The sequence below is a fragment of the Diorhabda sublineata genome, chromosome X, assembly GCF_026230105.1.
Source record: "Diorhabda sublineata isolate icDioSubl1.1 chromosome X, icDioSubl1.1, whole genome shotgun sequence".
Taxonomy (NCBI): domain Eukaryota; kingdom Metazoa; phylum Arthropoda; class Insecta; order Coleoptera; family Chrysomelidae; genus Diorhabda; species Diorhabda sublineata.
The window spans coordinates 34,887,719-34,909,564 of record NC_079485.1 but is presented as its reverse complement, the minus strand read 5'-3'; the positions used below and the strand labels follow the sequence as shown (position 1 = coordinate 34,909,564).

General features: G+C 31.6%; 1 protein-coding gene and 1 long non-coding RNA gene across 3 annotated transcripts; both read left to right on the top strand.

Annotated features, from left to right (window-relative positions):
- Positions 1 to 2,000: 2,000 nt before the first annotated feature.
- On the top strand, positions 2,001 to 15,707 carry LOC130450859 (HEAT repeat-containing protein 5B). 2 transcript variants are annotated; one of them, XM_056789531.1, is made up of 16 exons: positions 2,001 to 2,115; positions 2,344 to 2,507; positions 2,803 to 3,014; positions 3,349 to 3,785; positions 4,590 to 4,750; positions 4,908 to 5,301; positions 6,259 to 6,874; positions 7,194 to 7,303; positions 8,235 to 8,398; positions 8,700 to 8,774; positions 9,256 to 10,173; positions 10,588 to 10,909; positions 11,266 to 13,289; positions 13,719 to 13,932; positions 14,079 to 14,218; positions 15,456 to 15,707. In XM_056789531.1, the coding sequence occupies exons 2-16, from the start codon at positions 2,382 to 2,384 to the stop codon at positions 15,624 to 15,626; spliced, it is 6,084 nt and encodes a 2,027-aa protein (XP_056645509.1). In that variant the 5' UTR covers positions 2,001 to 2,115; positions 2,344 to 2,381; the 3' UTR covers positions 15,627 to 15,707. The 2 variants fall into 2 exon arrangements, with proteins under 2 accessions (XP_056645509.1, XP_056645508.1); XM_056789530.1 differs by having other exon boundaries at positions 2,008 to 2,115; positions 2,328 to 2,507.
- Positions 15,708 to 19,875: 4,168 nt separating this feature from the next.
- Positions 19,876 to 21,787, top strand: LOC130451402 (uncharacterized). The gene is made up of 3 exons (XR_008910723.1): positions 19,876 to 20,055; positions 20,149 to 20,362; positions 20,424 to 21,787. It is a non-coding gene; the product is annotated as an uncharacterized LOC130451402 (long non-coding RNA).
- Positions 21,788 to 21,846: the final 59 nt, after the last annotated feature.

Sequence of the window (21,846 nt, the reverse complement as noted above, 5' to 3'; positions counted from 1 at the left end):
TTTTTACAGGTATGAAAACTATTAGATTGTCTCCATTACAAAAACAAATCTGCTAGGTACTAAAGACAAGAGTATATCAGAAAAGAATCGCGGTGAGATTGAGGACCGAGAGTTGAAAGCAAAATAAAATACCCAATGGAAAAGATAAATGGGAGACACTGACTAGTAACATAGAGTTGGGTCGACTTTAGAAGAAATTGATGTTTTTTGCATAATCGCAAGAGATAAAAAAGAGCAAGGAACTCCAAATAATAAGACAAAAATTATCTATAACTTTAGCCTCAACGAAAGGGAGCAGTTTATATTTGTCACAGTTGTAGCTATTAATAATAGAAAAATATTTTCCCCGAACAAAACGGATATTTTCCTCAATTACACTTCAACGTTACAATTAGTTAACTGGTGAGCACAAAATCGGCAGCCCCCGTTGGAGTTTATTTAAATTTGATTGTATAAAGGAGATAACTTTTTTCCTAGTAGTTAATTAATTTTATTAATAACAAAAATAAGGATTTAAAAATAAAACGGCTAATTAGTACTGTAGATAAATATTTATTTTAACGTTCTTGCAACTCTTAAGATTATATTTTTAGTATTGATTTGTAATACAGGATCTCACGATTTTTAGATATAAAACTGCAAAAATTGGTGAATATACAAATATTAAGTATTATTACAGCAACTAATATATAAAATAACGAAAATATCGTCATGTAACTTGCTGCCAGCGGCAATTTTAAAATCGACAGGGTAACAAAAGCTTCATAAAATTAGTTTTTATCAATCAATATCAATCAATTGATAAATCCTCGTTTTAGCATACAAAATGTTTTGCAGTTCATTATTAGATTTGTTCCAACCCATCAAAAGTAGGGCTGGGAAATTATCAAAAAATATAATGGATTATATAAAATAATCGATTATTTTCGATTAATCGATTAATTTTTGAACCAAAGTAGACTTTTATTTCATGCGGCATATAATGTAATTGTTATGCTGTTATGCTGTTTACGGGACATGACATCATATGACGCCGTATTTTTCTTATTTATTTCTAATTCTCTGAAAAAATATGATTCTTCAGCTATATGTTTCATTTTTTTTAGGAATTCAAATACACGTTTTATCATCGTAACAATTTGAGCACATCTCGATTATTTTTTGTGCCCTGACAAAGCAAGAGTCAATGACTTAATATGCCGTCACTGTCCACGAACTTAACACGTTCGGATTGTATCCCAAGCTTAGAATTGCCGAGCGTTAATAAATTGTGAAAAAATACACGATGCATTTTATTTGTTATCTAATTCTCCTTGTTAAACGAAAAAATTTATAATATACATTTTTTACCTTGCAAAAAGTTTTGCAATCTATTTCAAATGATTGAATTCACATTAATTTGAGAATTATTTTTATTGAAATGACTTTCAACTTTTACCATATGCTGAATTAATTTTTTATAGTTTTGTATCTCATTCGCTGCTCAACGTTTCGTTCATAATAATCTTAAAACGAATTGATTCAAATTCCCCCATTGAATTGATTAGGCAGAAGAACAATATGGCCGATAGTGGCAAGGACCTCTCATTGGCTGTGGGTATCCGGCTGCGCAAGAACACACCTTGTAGTCTTTACATCACGATGCTAGCTGTGCTATCTTTTTATGTATAGTCATCGGGTTTCAATAACAAATAGGATTTCTTAGACTTTTCCGTGGTATTAAATATCGCTTATGTATTATTTACACCTGTAGAATAGGTGTTTTCGAATAAAAGTGTAGGAATTCAAGGAAACTAGTTTGCTAATATGAATATAATGAGATTGAAATTGAGAAAAAAATTAATGAAATTTTAAAAATGCATTAATTAAACCACTGATTTAGTTGACATGATCGAGCTAATAAAAAAGCTTAACGAGACCTCTATACTTTTTTTCTGTGATTCTTAGGACTGACCATAGATGAACCACATCTTGACTATATGACTGGCCAAATATTAATTGAAGACCAGAAAAGGTATTAAAGTCGAAAGAGATGACAGAGAGAAGTTAGATAAAACATAACAAAAATCTATGTTTAAAATTTTTGTAAAAAGTCATAAAAAAAGCATTGGAGAGGTCTGTTAAATTTGTTTTTTTTAACAATTAAATTCGTGTAAGCTTGTGTGTGAAGTAGTAAAATAAAAGTTATAAATATTCATGTAGTTTAAATTAATATAAATTCAACAATTTGGTTATAAATGTTATTGACTTGAATTGAATATTGAATCATTATTAGATCAAATTGTACTAGTTAAAAAAAATAACCAACATATTTATAATCGTACTAGGGTGTGAAATTTATAGGACGGTGAAGTTTGAATTCATCTTAAAAAAATCTTGCCATGGAGTTGTCCCACAGTTTAACTTTAAATGAAGAAGCACTTGCTCAAATTGATGAAACTAAAAGACCTGTTTTCATTTTCGAGTGGCTCAGATTTTTGGATAAAGTTCTTATTGCTGCTCAGAAGGTATGTATAGTGTTTTTATATTGTTGATTTCGAAATTCTATCTACAAAATAATTGATTGACAAAATTTGTGTGAGATACTTTCTATACATTCTCATATAAATAAATCGATTAAAGTGATTAGGAGTAATTTATATACATAACTAGATACAAATATTTTTTTATTCAAAATAAGAAGTCTGATATCCCTATGGTATAAAAGGTAAGTAATAACTTACACAAAAGATGAAAATGTTACTCTTTGATGATTTCATAATTTTTGTTGAATATGAGCAGCAGTGGCAATTTATTTTTCAGAATGATATAAAGGGATGTCAAAAACAATTAGTGCAACAGTTAATGAATCACATACAGGAATCTCCTGGACCTCCAACACGAAAACTAATTGCAAGATGTCTTGCAACTTTGTTTTCAGTGGGTGATACTTTTCTGTTATTTGATACAGTTAACAAATGTAATGACATTCTAAAGAACAAAGATGATTCCCCAAGTTTTTTGCCTACAAAATTGTGAGTATCTAAAACAGTTTTAAATTGAACTAAAGTTTTTGAATTTTTGTATGTATTAATCTCAATCATGAAATAATTTTTAGCAAAGTTCTATAAATTTTGAAACTAGAACAAATTTTGTCACAAGAGATATCTATTTTCAATTTTTTCTTTGCTAATTTATACCTTTCCAAATCACTTCCTAACAATTATTAATTGTTTGTGCCTTCCAAGGCTTATTTTTCCATTCATTTTTAATTATAAAGGGTTTTACCTAAAGTATATTAATCTAGTATAAATGAATGTTGACCTTTAGAATTAGAAAATTAAGTATGAAATACATATACATTTTTAGGGCTGCAATTTGCTGTATTGGCACAATGTATAAAAAATTAGGTAGAATGATGGGTAGATCATATGAAGAAACTGTTCATATTTTAATACGATGTCTACGGAATGCTGAGTCACAGACAAGGATTGAAATAATGTTAACCTTGGAAAAAGTTTGTGCTGGCATGGGAACTGCTATAAATAATGTACATAAGGATATCTACAAAGCAACTCGGCATTGTCTTATTGATCGTGTCATGGCTGTTAGATGTGCAGCCACTAACTGTCTCCTAGAAATGCTAAACCATGCTCCATTTTTATATACAACTGAATTAGAAAGCTTAGCAACGTTATGTTTTAGAGCTTTTGATGGATCAAATTATATAGCACGATGCACTGTTGCAAAATTATTAGGAACTTTAATGGCAATGACTCAACAGTTACATCAAAATAATGGAAAAGGTACTAAGTAATTTCATATTTTTGTTGTATACTGATCATCTATTGAAAAAGCTATTAATCATCAAGTCGATTTATCAGCAACAACATAAATATTGATGTCAAGTGTCCTTTTGTGTTGTCTGGAGTCTGGTGAATTTAATAATTTCAAGATACTACAATGCTTAATTAATCAATTCCAGGAATTTCGTAATATTTATTGAGAAAAGGACACTTTACTGTTTGATCTTTTCCATAACTATCAAGTTTATAAACTAATATACATTTAAATATATATTAGTTTATAAAATTTGCTCAAATCAACACCTAATTATGTAATATGTCATAAGGTTGTTCTATTTTTGGTAAGATTTGGTCATTCACTAAAAATTGAGTAAAAGTGCAGTTTGAAAATAACTATATATGAGTATATTTAAAAAATATTATGCAGGGGGCAATATTCAGTACCAATCCCTTAATTGATTATTCAAAATCCAGTCCCGGAATTTTTTAGTTTAACTAATACCAGTCTAATACTTGATAGTTTACTGCAAAAATTTAATAAATTAGCTGTGTTAACACTATAGACTAATAAAATATATGGTCAGTTTCACTAATCACCCTGTAAATTAACAAAGCAGAGGAGTTGACACTAACCACATGATATCCTCCCTGAGGGACTCTACATATGGTATAAGTATGTAAAGTTCCTGATGAGTTATATATATATATATATATATATATATATATATATATATATATATATATATATATATATATATATATACATATATATTATATATATATTATATATTCAAATCTATATAGGTCAGACACAAAAAGGAGTTAAAATTATATCATTAGATGAAGCCTTAGGAGTGTTTATGTCTGGATTTCTTAGAGGTGGAGTTGGTTTTCTTAAAGGAACAGGAGAAATTATTAAAGGCGGCTCTGGAGTCAATAGAGAAGTGCGAGTTGGTGTAACCCATGTAAGTTATAGGTTTGATTGTATTTTAATTAAGGTGATAAATAGTTATCAGAGACACATGACAATGAAAAATTATATATTGATAAATGCACAGACAAGTAGTAGATATATTTTAAATCATACTGTTCATTGGAAATTTATTTTTACTTTTGTTTTAGGGCTATGTGACTTTTGTCCAAATTTTGGGAACTAAATGGCTAGAAAAAAATATGAAAACATTCTTGTCACATATACTTTATTTAGCTGCAAATCCTAAAGCGGCTTCATCCCATGTAGACGCAGTATATTCTAGAAAATGTATCAATTTTATTTTGAGAAGTGTTTTGGGAAAAATGTTGGGAGAACGTGCTCAATCATCAGCTTGTAAAGATATAGCACACATTATAGTCAAAGAAATGAATTCAATTGATTTTAATCCTGAAAATGCAAAAGACGTTAATCAAGAGACCTTATTTAGTCAACATTTATTAGTTTGTGCACTTCAAGAAATTGGTGTATTAGTTTTAAGTTTAGGAACATCAGCACATGACTTGATTACTGATCAATCATTAAGTAAGTATCATAGTATCAGAAACATTTTAATTGGATCAATAACAGGAAAATATTCATTGAAGTTGAAAATGTTGCTAAATTTGTGTGCACATTAATATTACAGCTTAAATGGCCCACTTATCAAACATTGCATTGCATCACTGTCCACATTGTCTTGCAAGCAGACTCCTCAGAGATTTAACAGCTGCACTTGTTCATCTCAGTCTGACGAGCGAGTCAGCATCGTCATTGTCCGAGTGATTTGTCACATAAATGATCTATATAGGAGCCCTGCTATCTGAGCAGATTAAGGTTACTATGTCTCTGTGGCGTTGATTAAGTATCGCCCGTCCATATTCCATCATAGCGAATACTTCAACTTGGAAGAGGCTAGTGTGCTCCCCAAGCAAGAAAAATTCGCTTATCTCCTGTTAATCCATTTATCCTGTACCAGGTGCTTCATTATCTAGTATTGCGGTCATGGAGCCCGTCTTCTCGTCTCGTCAGTATTGTGTGCCTCCAATCCCTTATTATTAACGGGGAAAGGCGCCATTTGACCACTGCCCATCAAAATTTTTGGACATTTACCTGTAACCTGCGTCTAGATTTTCACATGATCGGTTACTCTATGCTGCTATGTGTTGTTATATTGTCCATGGTGTTCCCCCAAGTAGCTAATTAATAAGGGTCCATTGCTTGAAGAGTCCTGTAGTGGATGAAATTGTACTCTACTGGACGTAAACACTATATATAAAGGTCCTTCATTGGTGTGTTTGTGGTAAGATAATATTCACCTATAATATCTATATTAGCAGTAATATTACTCATATAAATATATTTGTCAAGTTATGATTGCAATGATTTGAAACTACTATTTTGATATTATATTGTTTGCCAGTAATTTTAATGTAAGAATCTTTTCTTACTATAAACCAACAAGTTTTGAAATTGGAATTTATGTATCTATTTTATTTACAGATTTGATAGACGTAACCCTTAGTGTTTTAATACATCCGTGTCATGCTGCAAGGTTAGCAGCAGCTTGGTGTCTCAGATGCATTTGTGTTGCTGTACCTAGTCAAATTTCACCTCTTATAGATCGCTGTGTTAATGGCATTGAACAATTTCGAACATCACCTGAGGCAATATCAGGTTATAGCTCAGCTTTAGCTGCAGTTTTGGGAGGAGTTAAACTATCTCCTCTTGGAATACCACACATGAAGGGAAAAATTATATTTAATACTGCAGAGGAATTATTGAGAAGTGCAAATCAAAATAGTAGACTTTCTTTAAATAGAACTCATGCTGGTTGGCTTCTTATTGGAGCAATAATGACCTTAGGTATACCTGTTGTAAAAGGATTATTGCCAAGAATGTTATTATTATGGAGAAACTCATTTCCACGGTCTACAAGGGAATTAGATTCTGAAAAAGCCAGAGGAGATGTTTTTACATGGCAAGTTACTCTTGAGGGACGGGCGGGGGCTTTATCAGCTATGCACAGTTTTCTTCAAAATTGCCTAGAATTAGTTACAGAAGATATTACAAGGAGATTGCTTACACCTATAGAATCTGCTCTAGCCATGCTTGCAAGGTGAGTTCATTTTATATACACATCATTTCGAACTTACATTGACAAAGAAGGTAGGGAAGATAGATTGGTATATGTAGTACTTCTTAGTGAGGGGTCCTGCCTCAAAACACATTAAAGGATTATAATCCAAAGTTGTATATTTATTTCTTATAATTTATACTAGTAAGACGAATAATAAATTATTAAAAATCCCAATATTTTGAACATTTATCTTCGAGAAATGCTTCAACTCAGATTTTTAAAGCTTCAAAAATGGATAATTATATTTTTATATTATATATATAATCGAATTAGAAATGAATTACTAAAATATTTTTAGTATATCTGGAATCTTGAAAAATTATGGACAGCATCTGAAAGCACCAGCAGCAATGGTCAGACTTAGGCTGTGTGAAACTCTTCTACTTCTTCATCCTCAGTACTATGAAAGTGAGCATCTAGCTTTTACTTACTTTGAAAGTATATCATTATTTCAATTAAGAATAATATGATCAATATTAGTAATTTATCACCAGTGCTGAATATTTTTTTGAATGGGACTTAAATAACATAGTATGAAAAAACGTTTTCTCAATTATAAGGCGAAAGAGCAAGTTTGTGGCAAATCATTATAAGACATATACACTGTAAAACAAGATTGATATAACTAAATAACAAAGTTGGAATATATAATGTTGTCCAGCTTCAAAATATATTGATTTATTGAATGAAAGTTCATAGGTTTCAACCATTCCTGGAAGTAGTTTTGATATTACAGAGGTACTTAACATGACAGCAATTAATTCTGTAAAATACGATATGCAAAAAATAAGTCAGGTAGAGATTGCAGTAAACTGAAATTACAAATATCATATACTTTATCAAAATCAAAATTTTATAGATTACTCCTGCTCCCTAATTTAGCCAACCCATAGTTCTTTTAAATATTCAATAGTCGAAAAAATGAGAAATTTGATTAAAATTTAATCCAAATTAATTGTAAATGAGCAATGGTAACTAGGATCTTCCTGAACATCAATAATTAATTCATATTTAATTTGTTTAAATCTAATTATAACTTCTAACAAATATGTGAAACAACTAAGTCTGTTGGTATCCTTAACTAGGAGCTCAAAAGCCAATTTAATGTGTATAAATTCAAGTACATAAAACAATTTTGTATCTTTAGGTTGCAAAATAATGTTTGAATTTGTTCCAAATTTTCATATCTTAGACCTCAGACTGGTGAACATAGATATGTAGAAAACTGAAAACGGCACTTAATAACTTGTTCTATTTTAGACACACAAAAATGCTTTTTAGAAACAAATTTCAGTTAAAACTGAATTTAAATTTAAGCACTCGGCAATTTTAATTTCAGATTCCTATACTCATTTGTTAAGAATGCTTGTGGCCGAATTTACGCTGACTGAAAATCCAGCAAACACAACAACTTCACAATTACTTACTGCATGCCATGCTTATGACTCAGTTATATTTGGAACTTGGCTACAAGAAACAGATCATAGGACAATAGAAGATCAGGTTTGTATTATTAATTTCTTTGGAATATATTGGGGTTAATATTTTTAATAATGCAGCTGCATGTGTTTTCATATGCTCAAGTTATCTTCGTTTCTAACGATTAACAATAATGCCGGCAACAAAACCTATGTTATGTATAAAATTTGTTTCATTTGTCAATTCATTAAGAAAGTTGATTGTAAAGTTATATCTAAGAGTTCCTACTTCAATAGATATTTGGTACTCCGTACCGGATGTAGATATTTTTGTTTGCAATAAATAATTTTGGATGTGTGTATATATCATTATTATATTTTTGTAGCTCCAGTCAAACAGTGCAGCTGGTTCAGGAGCTTTAGAACATGATCCATGCTGTCTTTATCGCCAAGTCAATATGGTATGTAGTAAAACAAATATATATCTATTTTTGAATAATTTTTGTAACTTTTATTGTTTATTGATACTTTTTTGTTATCTAAATATCACAAAGAAAATGTCAAATACTGCCCACTCTATAGTTTATTAGTTAAGGAATTAATGTGACATTTCCCGCTGAGGAGATTTCGCCCATTCTTCCAAACTGATAGTTTCTAGGAGTGAAATTTTGAGAATGTTTATTGATTTAGCATTTCATTGTTCTCGTTTTTAATTTAGTGTAAATGTTTAACTACTGTTAATTGTTGAACCAGCTTATATCTTTTTAGTCAAGATATTATTCTGAAAATGGCAACATATTTCCCAAATTTTTTAAAGATTGCATTGTGTAGTATTTTTATTATATATTATTATCTAACTAGTAATGATTCTAGTTTATTTGAATTGCTAAAAGCGTTCAATAAATCCATAGGGACAATTTTAAAATAGATTATTATTTTTAGGGTGAATCAATACCAGGTCCTCTTCCACTAGGAGTAACTGTGATAGATATATCTGTTCTATTATTTGGACAAATTTTTCCTAGGGTAACAAATAAACATAGAGTTCAAATGCTTGATCATTTTACGGAATGTATAAAACATGTAAGAAGTACAAGACAAGAAGCAGTACAAATGAATGTATTTACTGCCCTTTTAAGTGCTCTGAAAGGCTTAACAGAAACTAAAGTCAATATCAATCAAGAGGACATTAAAAAATCTGCTGTAAATCTTATTATAGGAGCCATAGTTTCTCCGAATCCCCTATTAAGGTATGCAGCAGCTGATGCTGTTGGAAGAATGGCCCAAGTTGTCTATGACCCTAAATTCACTGCTGAACTGGCTCAAACTAGCTTTGACCGACTTAAATCTGCTAGAGATGTGGCCAGTCGAACAGGACACTCATTAGCATTAGGTTGTCTTCATAAATATATTGGAGGAATGGGATCTAGTCAGAATCTTAATACAAGTGTGTCAATTCTTTTAGCACTTGCACAAGATCAGACATCCCCTATTGTCCAAGTATGGGCACTCCATGCTTTGGCTTTTATTGTGGATTCTGGAGGTCCAATGTTTAGAGGATATGTTGAACCAAGTCTGTCTCTGCTTCTGAAGCTTTTGCTGAACGTTCCACAGTCACATATTGATGTTCATCAGTGTATTGGGAAAGTTTTATCTGCATTGATTACTACAGTAGGTCCAGAATTACAGGGGAATACATCAAGTATTTGCACAGCTCGATCATCTTTCTTATGCGCTTGCGCTATAATGCAAGATCATCATGATCCTTTAGTACAAGCTGAAGCAACTGGATGCCTTCAACAATTACATTTATTTGCACCAAAGCATGTCAATCTATCTTCACTAGTGCCAACTTTATGTGTAAGTATTAAAGTGTCTTATACTTAATTCACTCTTAGTGAAAACTCGTTAATTAAAGAATCTCTCCAGGTTTAATATATACTAATTTTTAATTCTGATAATGATAGCTAACTTTATAATGCCAGGGTTTTCCGTTTCATCCTATCCCCATATAGTATTATTTTTGCTAGGGAGTGTATCTACATTAACCATTAATCTTCTCGTTACTGTTTATATATTTTTATAATTAAATAAATAATTGGTTTAAAACATTAGCGAAGTTTATAATTATTATGTCAACTTTTCTGTTCAAGCTTCCTAGGGAGCAATACACTATTAAATATAACAATAAAAGAAAAAGGTGACCATTATTTTTTGAGAATCTTATTCTTATGATTGTTCTATTTAATTATGTTAATAAATTTTTCTTTTTAGAAAACATTGTTTAGAGGTCATCTTCTTTTAAGAAAGGCTGCAATATCATGTCTACGACAGTTGGTTCAAAGAGAAGCAAAAGAGGTATGCGATCATGCTATGAATTTTGCTAGCGATAGTAAGGAAAATAACAAAGTTGAAGGGTTCTGTATAACAGAAACTGGACTACCTGGAATATTTTTCAGCATGTTAGATACAGAGACAGATCCTAGTCTTATAAAGGATATACATGATACTATTATAAGTATGTTACAAGTTCTAGCCGCTGATAATCTATCTCAGTGGTTAGGAATGTGCAAAGATGTATTAACTGTAGCAACAGGTACGCTTTAGGCTCTTAAAATGAAATATTTAATTGGATTGATATCGCCTAATTTAAACGACCCGTTCTTTCATGTTGGATTCTTCTATTTTTACATCATATCAAATCATTTTATTTTTATTTAATTTATAATATTCTTCTTTTTACATATTCTTTCTGAAACTTTCTCAAGCCCACTACATTATCTTGCTCACTTTTTGAATCTGTGCTCTCATCATATACTCAAGTAATAATAATTTTATCGATCCCCATAAAATTGTATGATTTAGAAACTTAACATGATATATATTTATGGTATACATTGTAATAATTAATTGATTGTAGCATATGTCATTACAATTAAATTTGTTTTACAGAAGCAACCATTGACGATCGATTAAATAATATGAATAATGAAAATGAGGAAATGTATGAACCAGATGATGACCAAGCTGAATTTCACACAGAGGACTCTTCACTATCAGCTGTTCAACCGAGATGGCCAACTAGAGTATTTGCTGCTGAATGTGTCAGAAAAATTATTTCTGCTTGTGAATCAAACAGATCTGCTCATTTTGATTTGATAAAAGCTAAAGAATTGCAAGCAACAAATGGAAAAAGTGACTTCCTTTGTTTTCACTTATCTGATCTTATTAGAATGGCATTTATTGCAGCTACTAGTGACTCTGATCCTTTGAGGTTAGAAGGATTAAAAACTTTACAAGAGATTATTGAAAAATTTGCCAAAGTTCCAGAGCCAGAATTTCCTGGACATCTTCTTCTTGAGCAATTCCAAGCTCAAGTAGGTGCTGCTTTAAGGCCTGCTTTTTTACCAGATACATCTTCTTTGGTAACAGCTGCAGCTTGTGAGGTTTGTTCAACCTGGATTGGTTCTAATGTTGCCAGAAATCTCAATGACTTGAAAAGAGTACATCAGCTGCTGGTTTCCTCACTTACGAAGTTTAGAAATAAAAATAATTCAAGTCAACTATATAATGAAAGCTTGGTTACTTTGGAAAAATTGTCGATATTAAAGGCCTGGGCAGAGGTCTATGTTGTTGCTATGAAAGGTAGCGATATGGTTCCTAATTTTTCACTGGGAATCAAATTATCTACTGATATAGAAAATAAAGAGTTTAATTATGAATACCAAGGGGACAGCTTACTTACTTTAGTCCAACCTGAATTGATCAGTTTATCACAGTATTGGATGATGGCATTAAAGGATCATGCATTATTGTCATTACCAAATGAATTTAGTAGTCAACTGCCGCACGATGGCGGTGCTTTTTATACTAATGAAACCATGGATTTGTCTAGACCTTATTATGCTTCCTTTTGGCCTCCTATTCTCCATGCTACAGCTTTGTGGTTAAATTCTGGAAATTTTAAGACGTCAAATCGAGATAACAATGAACGTTTCAATAATAATCAAAACAATCGTGATAATGATAATTCTTCAGATAGATTTCATTTATTATTTGGTATTTGCATGGAAGCTTTATGCAGTCCTCGTTCTGTCGAACCTCTGGAGAGTATCATAACATGTCTTAAAGCCCTTTATACTGTACTTGATACCAAGTATACCAGAGTCTTACTAATGTCAGATTCGTCTTTAGGAATAGAAATGTGTAATGTTCTCCATAGACTTATTTTAACGAGAGACAATCACAATTGCCAGTTATTATGCTTAGAAATTTTGCAACAAGTGGTAAAAGCCGCCCAAGAAAACATCAGTAAAAAGAAATCGGCTAGTGAAATAGATAACAGTATTGATATTTTTGGAGAAGGAGGTGAAATGGGAGATCTTATTCCAGGAAAATCTCTAGTGGTGTCTATTTTAGAAGTATGTCTTTGTCTATTAATTAGACAGTTGCCAAATTTAAGCCCATCCACGAATTCTGCGGTCATAAATTCAATAAAAGTTATGTCGTCTTCTGAAAAATCTGATCAGTTAATAGCCGCCTCAATTCGATGCATGGAATACTTGCATACTGTGTGCTCTCCAAAAGGAGCTTTATCTATTTTGCCTACAATTCTTTATCTGATTACAGGAGTTATTAAAGAAGTAGCAACAACTAACAATAACAATGTTACAGTTTTGGCAAATAATACATCTATACAAGCTGCTTTACATTGCTTAAAACTTTTGGCAGCTGATAATTACTGTACTCATCCAGAAAGTGCTCATGGCTGGCAAAAATTACTTCAAAGTGCTTTAGCCAAAATTATTGATCTTACAAAAATTCGAAATGAAGATAGTAAATTAGATGAAGTAACCATGATGTTAGCAATAGCCGTATTTGTATTGAATGCTCCCCATAAAGTAATAGTAGTGCCGAATCTCCAATATCCTTGTATTAACTATTTCAGACAATGTTTAGAAAGTCCTAATTGTGTGGTAAGTTTTTCTTATAAATAAATTCTTTTGTCCTTATTTCATGATTTATTGATGAGTTGTGGTCATTAATTTGTTAATAATTAGTATATGAAAATTTTTGACATTTTAAATATAATTTGATTATTTGTCTGTATACAAGGTATAACTGAAATAATGTGACTGAAAATGTAGCTTTCCCTCTGGCAACACTTTCTACACAAAAAAATTGAAAAAATTGTCTGAGAAGTCTGACTATTGTCCCAAATTTTATATTTTTCAGATTATCTACATGTGCATAAACTCGTTTTCTATCAACATAAATCACGTCTATTCTTTTAAAAAAAATAAAACTAACTGTACAGTACACATGTACAGTTTTCACTGTTCATATTTCTACTGATTTTTAATGTATTTTTTTTTATATGAAATTACATTAAACTGATTTTTTAGATCAAATTAAAATGTGTACGAACTTTAAAGTCATTATTTGCTCATGAGAATAAACTAATTTCTGTCCCTTATATTTTATCGTTGGCACCATATTTGGTGGAATTTTTATACAGTGAAGCTGCGAGACAACCACATTCTGATGGTGAATTATTAGTTACTATCGAAACAATAACGGTCGTAGAATCTCTTATAGAATTTGCTGAACCTGATAAACGTAAGTACATATAAGTAGACCAATAGTTATAAATTGTTGAAAATACGTTAGTGCCAAATTAAAATTGATAATAAAATACTCTCATTGTGGTAATCGAGATATCGATTTCAAATGTGAGTTATCAATTCTCAATATTAATTTTTCAGGTATTCAGATGTTAGGTTTATTGATACCAGTCTTGGTGAGTTATTTATCGCCAGAACCTCTCATAAGAAATAAATATAGCCAATCATTAAATGATGTTAGTTTGCAATGGTTGATGAAAATTGGACCCAAATATCCAGAGGTAACTGTTAATTAAGATCATAACAATTATTTATAGATAATCATTATAGGGGGAAGGGGAATTAATAATGTTCAAAGTACAAAATAAAAACAAACGAAACAACTCGTTAATTGATATATATGTATATAGTTTATAGCGTTTTCTTGTAGTTGTCATTGAACTCCTGGTGCTATGAAAAGGTGACTTATTCCTTGGTGATAATGCATTACTCTGTCAGAGAAATTATTCTTATTCTCAACACATATCTTATATTAGTGAATTGTTAACCAAAGTTGGTAGAATACTTAGTAGCTTGTGTACCAGAATGTTTATCCATTTCTAATCATGTTATTTTTATCCCTTCAAATGAAATATTTTGACTATCATTTTGGTAATATGGTTTATTTCATATTATCAGATCTGTTAGAATCTATTCATAAGTAAACCAACAAATATTTATTGAATTGTTGCCACTTTTGCTGTAAATAAAAAATTTGATCAAATAAAACATGCTAGAAAATAATTTTCTATGTATTTCTAGGGGTCCAGATAAAAATTTTTCCTTAGTACAAATAATGCCATAAGGGTTTTTTTCCTACAATCTTAATTTTTTTTCTGTAAGGATGATCATTTTTACAATGCACGTTACTTTTATGTTTCTCCACTTTACCTTGGGGTGCAAATTAGTTAATGATAATTTATAGGTGATACAAATGAGAACAAAAGGAATCGTGCTTGATTTATTTTTCAAATTTATTTAACTTTCTGCCAGAATCAGGATTTTTTACCGTATTTGCGCATAAGTTACGACTATTAGAGCAGCTGATCCGCTGTTAAAAAATCATTTTTTTCTCGATTATGAGTATGGTGCAAATAGAAAATTTTGGTACAAATTAAAATAAAGCTACTTAATCCTCGATTTAATCAAAAGCTTCTATTTTTCTGCCAGAACCATTACCAGTTTCTTTCCGGCTACTTTTATATTAGGCATGATCGGGTTGACCCGATTATAGTTTCCGAAAAGGTCTACAATAATAGATTGCTCAAACAGAATGTTATGTAATAGTTATTACTCTAGATACAATTAGAACATACATTGGTATATTTTTTATCAAATAACATATTCAATCATGCTAGTTTTTGGATAATCGAAGTACTTACATAAACCATATCATTACGTTTTGTGAAAAGTTATAAATATTACAAAAAAACGCATTTGAAATTATTGTGATGATTAATCACTATTTATCATTTTCAGGAGTTCAAAACAATGATGCAATCGGAAGAATTGCGTATAAAATTAGAAAATACAATACGCAACAGTCAATCTCAAAAATGTATATCTAAGAATGACGTCAATCAGAATCAACAGCTGCAAAATAATACTCCAACAATAAAATTGAAAACCGATTTTAGCAATTTTTCTTAAATTATATGCAAAGTATCACAATTAGATAAGTGTGTCAAAATAATTTAAAAAATTTATGTAAAAGTAAAGTTTTATAAAACATTTTCTGCTTTTATTTGCATCAAGGAGCTATTCATATCAGAAAAACGTCTAAAGATCTTTATAGAGACAGTAATGGTTACAACAATTTACTACGGATATATAAAAGAGAAATATATATATATATATATATATATATATATATATATATATATATATATATATATATATATAATCCTGACCTTGGAAACCTTTGCCGAATATATATATTTATATATATATAACCACTGTTGGTTGTTCGCACCTCTAGAGGACTGGGAAATTCTCATCATTTTTCAGTAATTCGAATCTATTATATGTGGCTATTTTTGCCTCTTTGAATGTTGCCTTCTAGTGGGCCATTGTTTTTTTAATATTATATTGCTTGATATACTCTGGGCAGTTTCTAGAAATATAGGTGTGATCTGACGTATTACAAAATAAGCATAATATTTCTGATTCGCATTTTTTATTCTCATCACTTTCGTCACGTTGGTTAATGCATGTTTGACAACGTTTTTTACTTTTACATTGGGTTGACGTGTGACCATAACGCACACACTTGTAACATTGCACCACAGGGTGTACATTACTACACTACATTAAATCTTACTTACTTGACTGTGTCTGGAATTTTGTTGTCTAAAAAGGTGACAATTATCATTTGCCCATCTTCATAGCTGACTTGTTTTGATTCCGAGTCGATTACCCGTCTTTTCATACGTTTCACCTCAACAACTGGCCTATCAAATTGAATTTAAGTTTTTAAAAAAAATTCTGATAAAGAAGTATCGACCATTCGATTGACTCCTTTTTTTGCGTAAAGAATTTAGGTATAAATGCGTTTAGGTTATTATTTTCTATCAAATTGTGGTTGATTAAAGAATTAGCAATATGATATGAATTCTAATCTGACTATTTTAATACCTATGGATTTGATATCTAAAATATCATTTTTAAATTCTAATGATTCCCTCAAAAAATAGCGTACTTTGTTAGGAAATAACCTGCCTAGGTTCTTATCTACATGTTTAAGATAAACAAAATAAGGTCCTTTGTCAGTGTTATGATATTTATTGTTAAAATCATATATCGTTGAGATTAATTGGAATTTTAATCGAGCGGCCCCTGTAGGTCGCCCTTGGGATCGGACATTTATTTGATTCGAAGAATTAAAATTCTGTTTGATAAAATTGAAATATATATATATATATATATATATATATATATATATATGTATACCAATTAGATAGGTGTACTTATCTTCTGAAGTAAAAACTACTAAACACTATGTTAACGATCTTACTCGTAGTAGTGTTAGAACTCGACTGAAGTGTACTAACTCTAATATATTTGTTTATAAAGTATTTTGAGGTTCTTTATGTGAAATATTGGATCAGGAAAATAAGGCCTGTATTTTTATCTGTTTGATTAAATTAATCTTAGTGTTAAGTCAAACAGATGAAAAATACAGTCGTTAAAATTTCTGATTCATATTTCATAAAAAGAACCTCAAAATACTTTACAAACTTATTATTGACAACTCATATCCTTCATATCTTTTGAAACATCTGTATAACGCATCTGACACAGACTTTGAAATCTTACCTTTAAACGTCAACTCCGACTTCTATTTCCATTTTTACACCTTTACTATATATAAAATCAGTTACCCCTAAACTTTCTGGAATCTTTAAACAACACATATCAAGATAGCGTGCAGACAAACCCTTAATATTCAATCTAATTTTACTAAAATAAAAGATATATTGTCCAAAATGATCAAAGTATTGATAAGAAAATAATAAGAACCTATAACTTCTATTAAAATTGAATATCTTTTATTAAATAACCAATCAATATTCAACATCATTCACAACAACCTAACCTATAAAAATTGAATGTCGTTCATAATCTAACCAATGAAAATTAGCGATTTCTATAACAACCATAATCACCTTGATATTTCTATCATGCGACCATTTGAATATTGCTGACATTGAATTCTATATAAAATTCAATGTCTTCATTAACGAACTATAAAATTTAAGTTAGTTAATCAAACGATTCAATTTCACAATTTTTACTTAACTACATATAACTTGACGTTTCGCTCCTTCCTTGGGTGCGTTTATTTATTTTTAGTATTCCTGCTAAACAGATGAAAGAGGTTGAAAAGGTTCACCGTTGTTTTCACACACACACACATTTCCCTTGAGACGAGCCCGTCTCTCTAGGCATGCACCCCCGGATAGATCCACGAGTGGGTGCGAAGAAGAACATTCCAACCACCCCCTGTCAATTCCGACAGGTCCTCATTCTCTTTCACGTCGCAGTTTCGCGTGTAGAATCCCTCCTCTCCCCTTAGGTCTATGGGAGATTCTGGGATGTCTTATCTTTTTATTAAGAGATTAGCCTGTTGGCTATACACTCTTGGCTTCTTGTTCTGGACGTCTTCGTGTGTGTGTGTGTGTTTCGCGGCCTCGGGTAAACCTCTTCCTACCTCCTACCGTAGGAAAAGATTTAATCCGAGTGGTCCTTCGCCTTCTCTATAGCTGTCCCCGATGTATAACTCGGGGGGTATCCTCTTGTGGTTTATTTTTGTTGGGCAATAAGTGTTGCTATGAGTATCTGCATATTTTGCAACACACTCAGTAGCTCTGGTGTTTTTTCTTCTGTCGTTGTCTTTTTCTTCGCGACTTGTGCGTAAGTGCGTCCTGTATTCTTAGCTTGGCTGTTTTCCGTCTTTTTCGGGTGTTTCAGGCACCCCTTGTAGTTTGCGGGGTGTTCTCCTCCGCAGTTCCTGCAATTCGGTTTTTCAGTCTTGTTGAGCGTGCATTCCGCCGCTCTATGCGCTCCCGCGCATCTCACGCAATGCACGTCCATGTTGCACGTGCTTTGTCCGTGATGGAATCCCTGACACCTGTAACATTGTACAGGTCCGTCGTGCCTTTTTTGTTCTACCACACTTATTTTTGTGTGGCAGAGGTATCTCAACTTCTTATAAGTTGGTTCTTCTTTAGGTTCTATTACTACCATGTATATAGGTAGTAGTTTTCGTGTGTTGTCCTGATTTCTTTGTGTACGGCTTGTCAACTGCCATACTTTCTTCGGTCTAAGTCCATTTTCCTTCAATTCCTCCTCTACCTCCAACACTGGGGTGTTAACAGCAAGTCCTTTTATGACGAGCTTCCTCTCCTTTTCTTCATTGAGTAGATAGGTATACCACTCAATCTCCTTGTACTCGCTCAGGAGCATCTTCATCTTGTTAAAATCGTCTTTAGTCGACGTCGTTATTTTGCCCGTGTGTATTCCCATTTTACACTGGGCATCGATTTTTCTTTGCACTAGCTGTTTGCGAAGTGCTGTCCACATCAGTGGGGATTTTAGAATTATCGGAGGTGGCCTTCTCTCCGGTTTTGTCTGTTTCCTTTGTTCATCACGTTTTATCTTCTCCAATTCATCTTGGACTTGTTTGTCCGTTGATATTTCTTCTTCTTCATCTGAGGATTGTTTATCTGCTTTCTTCCTTTTTTTTTGTTCTTCACTTCCGTGAAGTCTCCTTCCATAGGGCAGTCTTCGATTTGTGTTCCTTCTTTTATTTTTTCTTGAGTTTTCATCTCATCTTCTTGGGTTAGCTTCTTTCTCATATCTATTATTTTTCTTGCCAATTCGTCGTTTTCGGAATCCAGTCCTCTTATATTGCCCTCTAAGGACTCAATTAACTTGTCTTTACCGATGATCATTTCTTCGTAGTTTTTCATCCTCTCTTCAAGGGATTTAATTTGCTGTCCCATCTTCTCAACCAGCGCTTCATAATCAGCTTTTTGCTGAATTATGATTTTGGATAACTCAATTTTTTCTTCGTCTTGTTTCTTTGTCGACGATCCTCTGCCATAGGGTTTTTCCCTATTTTTGGAGTTTTCAGGCTCCATGCCTGTTGCTCTCTGTCCCGGTTTTCCTATTTTGATTTGGTATCTAAAGTTACCTGAAAGAAAAGTTTAAGCCGTACTGATAAGTACGGCTGTTTCGAAACGGATAAATTCCGCACAATCAAATTTGTGTTGATGAACACAATTCTTTCATGCAGAAATGTTTTTTAGCATTATAAATAAAAGGCTGTCGATAAACACACAATGAATACCGTTGTTTTTTCAATCTTCAAACAAATTAATAGACAGCCTAGTCTGACGTCACAGAGACGGGCGGAGCTTATACAGACTTCAAACAATTTCGTTGATAATGGTAAATGCCCATAAGCAATTTTTCATTTACTGTTTTCGTGGTTTATGTGATAAAATAAGACTTTTCAGTTGAATATATTGTTAAAGGAACGTACATATTTAAGAGGTTTCTATTAGTTTTTCACCAGGTGAGTTAATTTAACATATCAATTCTGCTTTAAAACTTGTTGAGGTTATGTCTATTTTATTTTTGCAGTACCTTTTTGTTTGTTTTTTTGCAGATCCTTTTGTTGTTAAGAAAATAATGGCTTTTAAACATATCCTAAAACTTTCAGCATCCGTGCCTTTATAGATGACACAACAAAATTATAAAAAGGGGTGAAAACGCGTTACAGTCCAGTCATGTGAAGGAAATGGACTTTGACTCTGATTTGCAGGTAATCAGAGGGGAAGTATTTGCTAGTATGAAAGACAAAAGCTATAAGGTATCTATAGGTAGGTATATATGCCATTGTTAATGTAATATGGAAGTAATCCGGTTGTAATTTTATTGTAGTGTTGGAAAAGAATGGTGACATTAAAGAAGCCACCCGCACTTTTCCCAGGGGTATAAAATGCCATCACATTGCGGCGTTGGCACTTTTTGGGCACAGATAAAGCGGGTGCATGTACCTAAACCAAAAGTTGGGCCAGTGAAATCTGCAGAAGAGCTTTACCCACCAAAGTGGGGTACCAGAAGCATCAATCAACATATTGAAGGAAGGGCTACACAGCTTTGGAAATACTGTTGTTTTTATCTGGCTATTGAACTAGGAATCAATAAATTTGCTGGAAAATGGATTTTCGGTAATTGAAGAAATAATTTCTTCCAAGGACTTTTTGAAGGCCACAGATAAACTGACTGTGTTCAAAGAAAAATGTGCTGTTGATGATCAGCTAATAAAATAAATATCTGTCACCCCTACTGATCAGGTGTCAAATGAAAAATTGTACTTTGCAAGAAAATATAGATTAACTGCTAGTAATTTCAGTGCTATTATTGCAGCATGCAGGAGAAACAGATTCTCAGTGAGTTTGTTCAACATACTCTTAGGTGAGTAATAAATCATAAATTTATTACTTAGTTTAGTCATAGATGTTATCAATAATTTGCTTATTGAGCCTTAAAGATTGATTTTTCAAAAATGGTATTTTATGTAGCATTTCCTTACTTTAGTTTAATTTGACATATGTTTTTTATTATAATCAATTCATTATTTTTCCTGGTGAATACAATTTGGATGGTATCAAAGCAATCCAGAAAAAGATGCTCTAGATCATTTGAAGCAGATTTATAATTTAAATGTTCGAGCAACTGGAGTATGGCTTACAAATTCAGGACTTCTTGGTGCTAGCCCTGAAGGAATAATTGATGAAGAAGAAGCCATTGTAGAAGTTAAATACCCATATTATTTCAGAAATGATAAGTTGTCTGAAAAATTCAGGAATTTTAATAAATATATAGTTTTTTATGACGATGAGGGTAACTTGATCTTAAATACAAGTCACAATTATTATCACCAAATTCAATGAGCTTTTAAATATTTTAAAAAAGAAATGTTACTTATGTATTTATACCTTGAAGGAAACAGTTGTGACTATTGTAGAGTTTGACTATTCATGGAAAGAAAACATTTCACTCTTGGAAAATTTCTATATAGAACTATACTTACCAAAGTTGTTAGACAAGATTTTTGGCATGTTTTTCAATGTGATTTTATGTTATTCTACAGTGTTAGCAGATAGAGTATACAGTTGGAAAAATCTTTACTATTCATTTTAGACTGAAAAGCCACTCTATACAAATTTTTGTTCAGGAAATTATGGTTTTCAATATAAATGTACATTGCCATTTTCTCAATAAAGATTTTTGAAACAAATTGTATTTATTTACTCTATGAAAATTGTGGTTCGATTTACAGGCTTTTATTGAATTAAAA

What these genes read in the sequence shown, in the direction of transcription:
- LOC130450859 (XM_056789531.1), top strand. Translation starts at nt 2,382, where the DNA reads ATGGAGTTGTCCCACAGTTTAACTTTAAATGAAGAAGCACTTGCTCAA. An exon ending in GATTACTGATCAATCATTAA is followed by an intron (nt 5,302 to 6,258) that starts GTAAGTATCATA and finishes TTTTATTTACAG; the next exon opens with ATTTGATAGACGTAACCCTT. An exon ending in CACTAGTGCCAACTTTATGT is followed by an intron (nt 10,174 to 10,587) that starts GTAAGTATTAAA and finishes TTTTCTTTTTAG; the next exon opens with AAAACATTGTTTAGAGGTCA.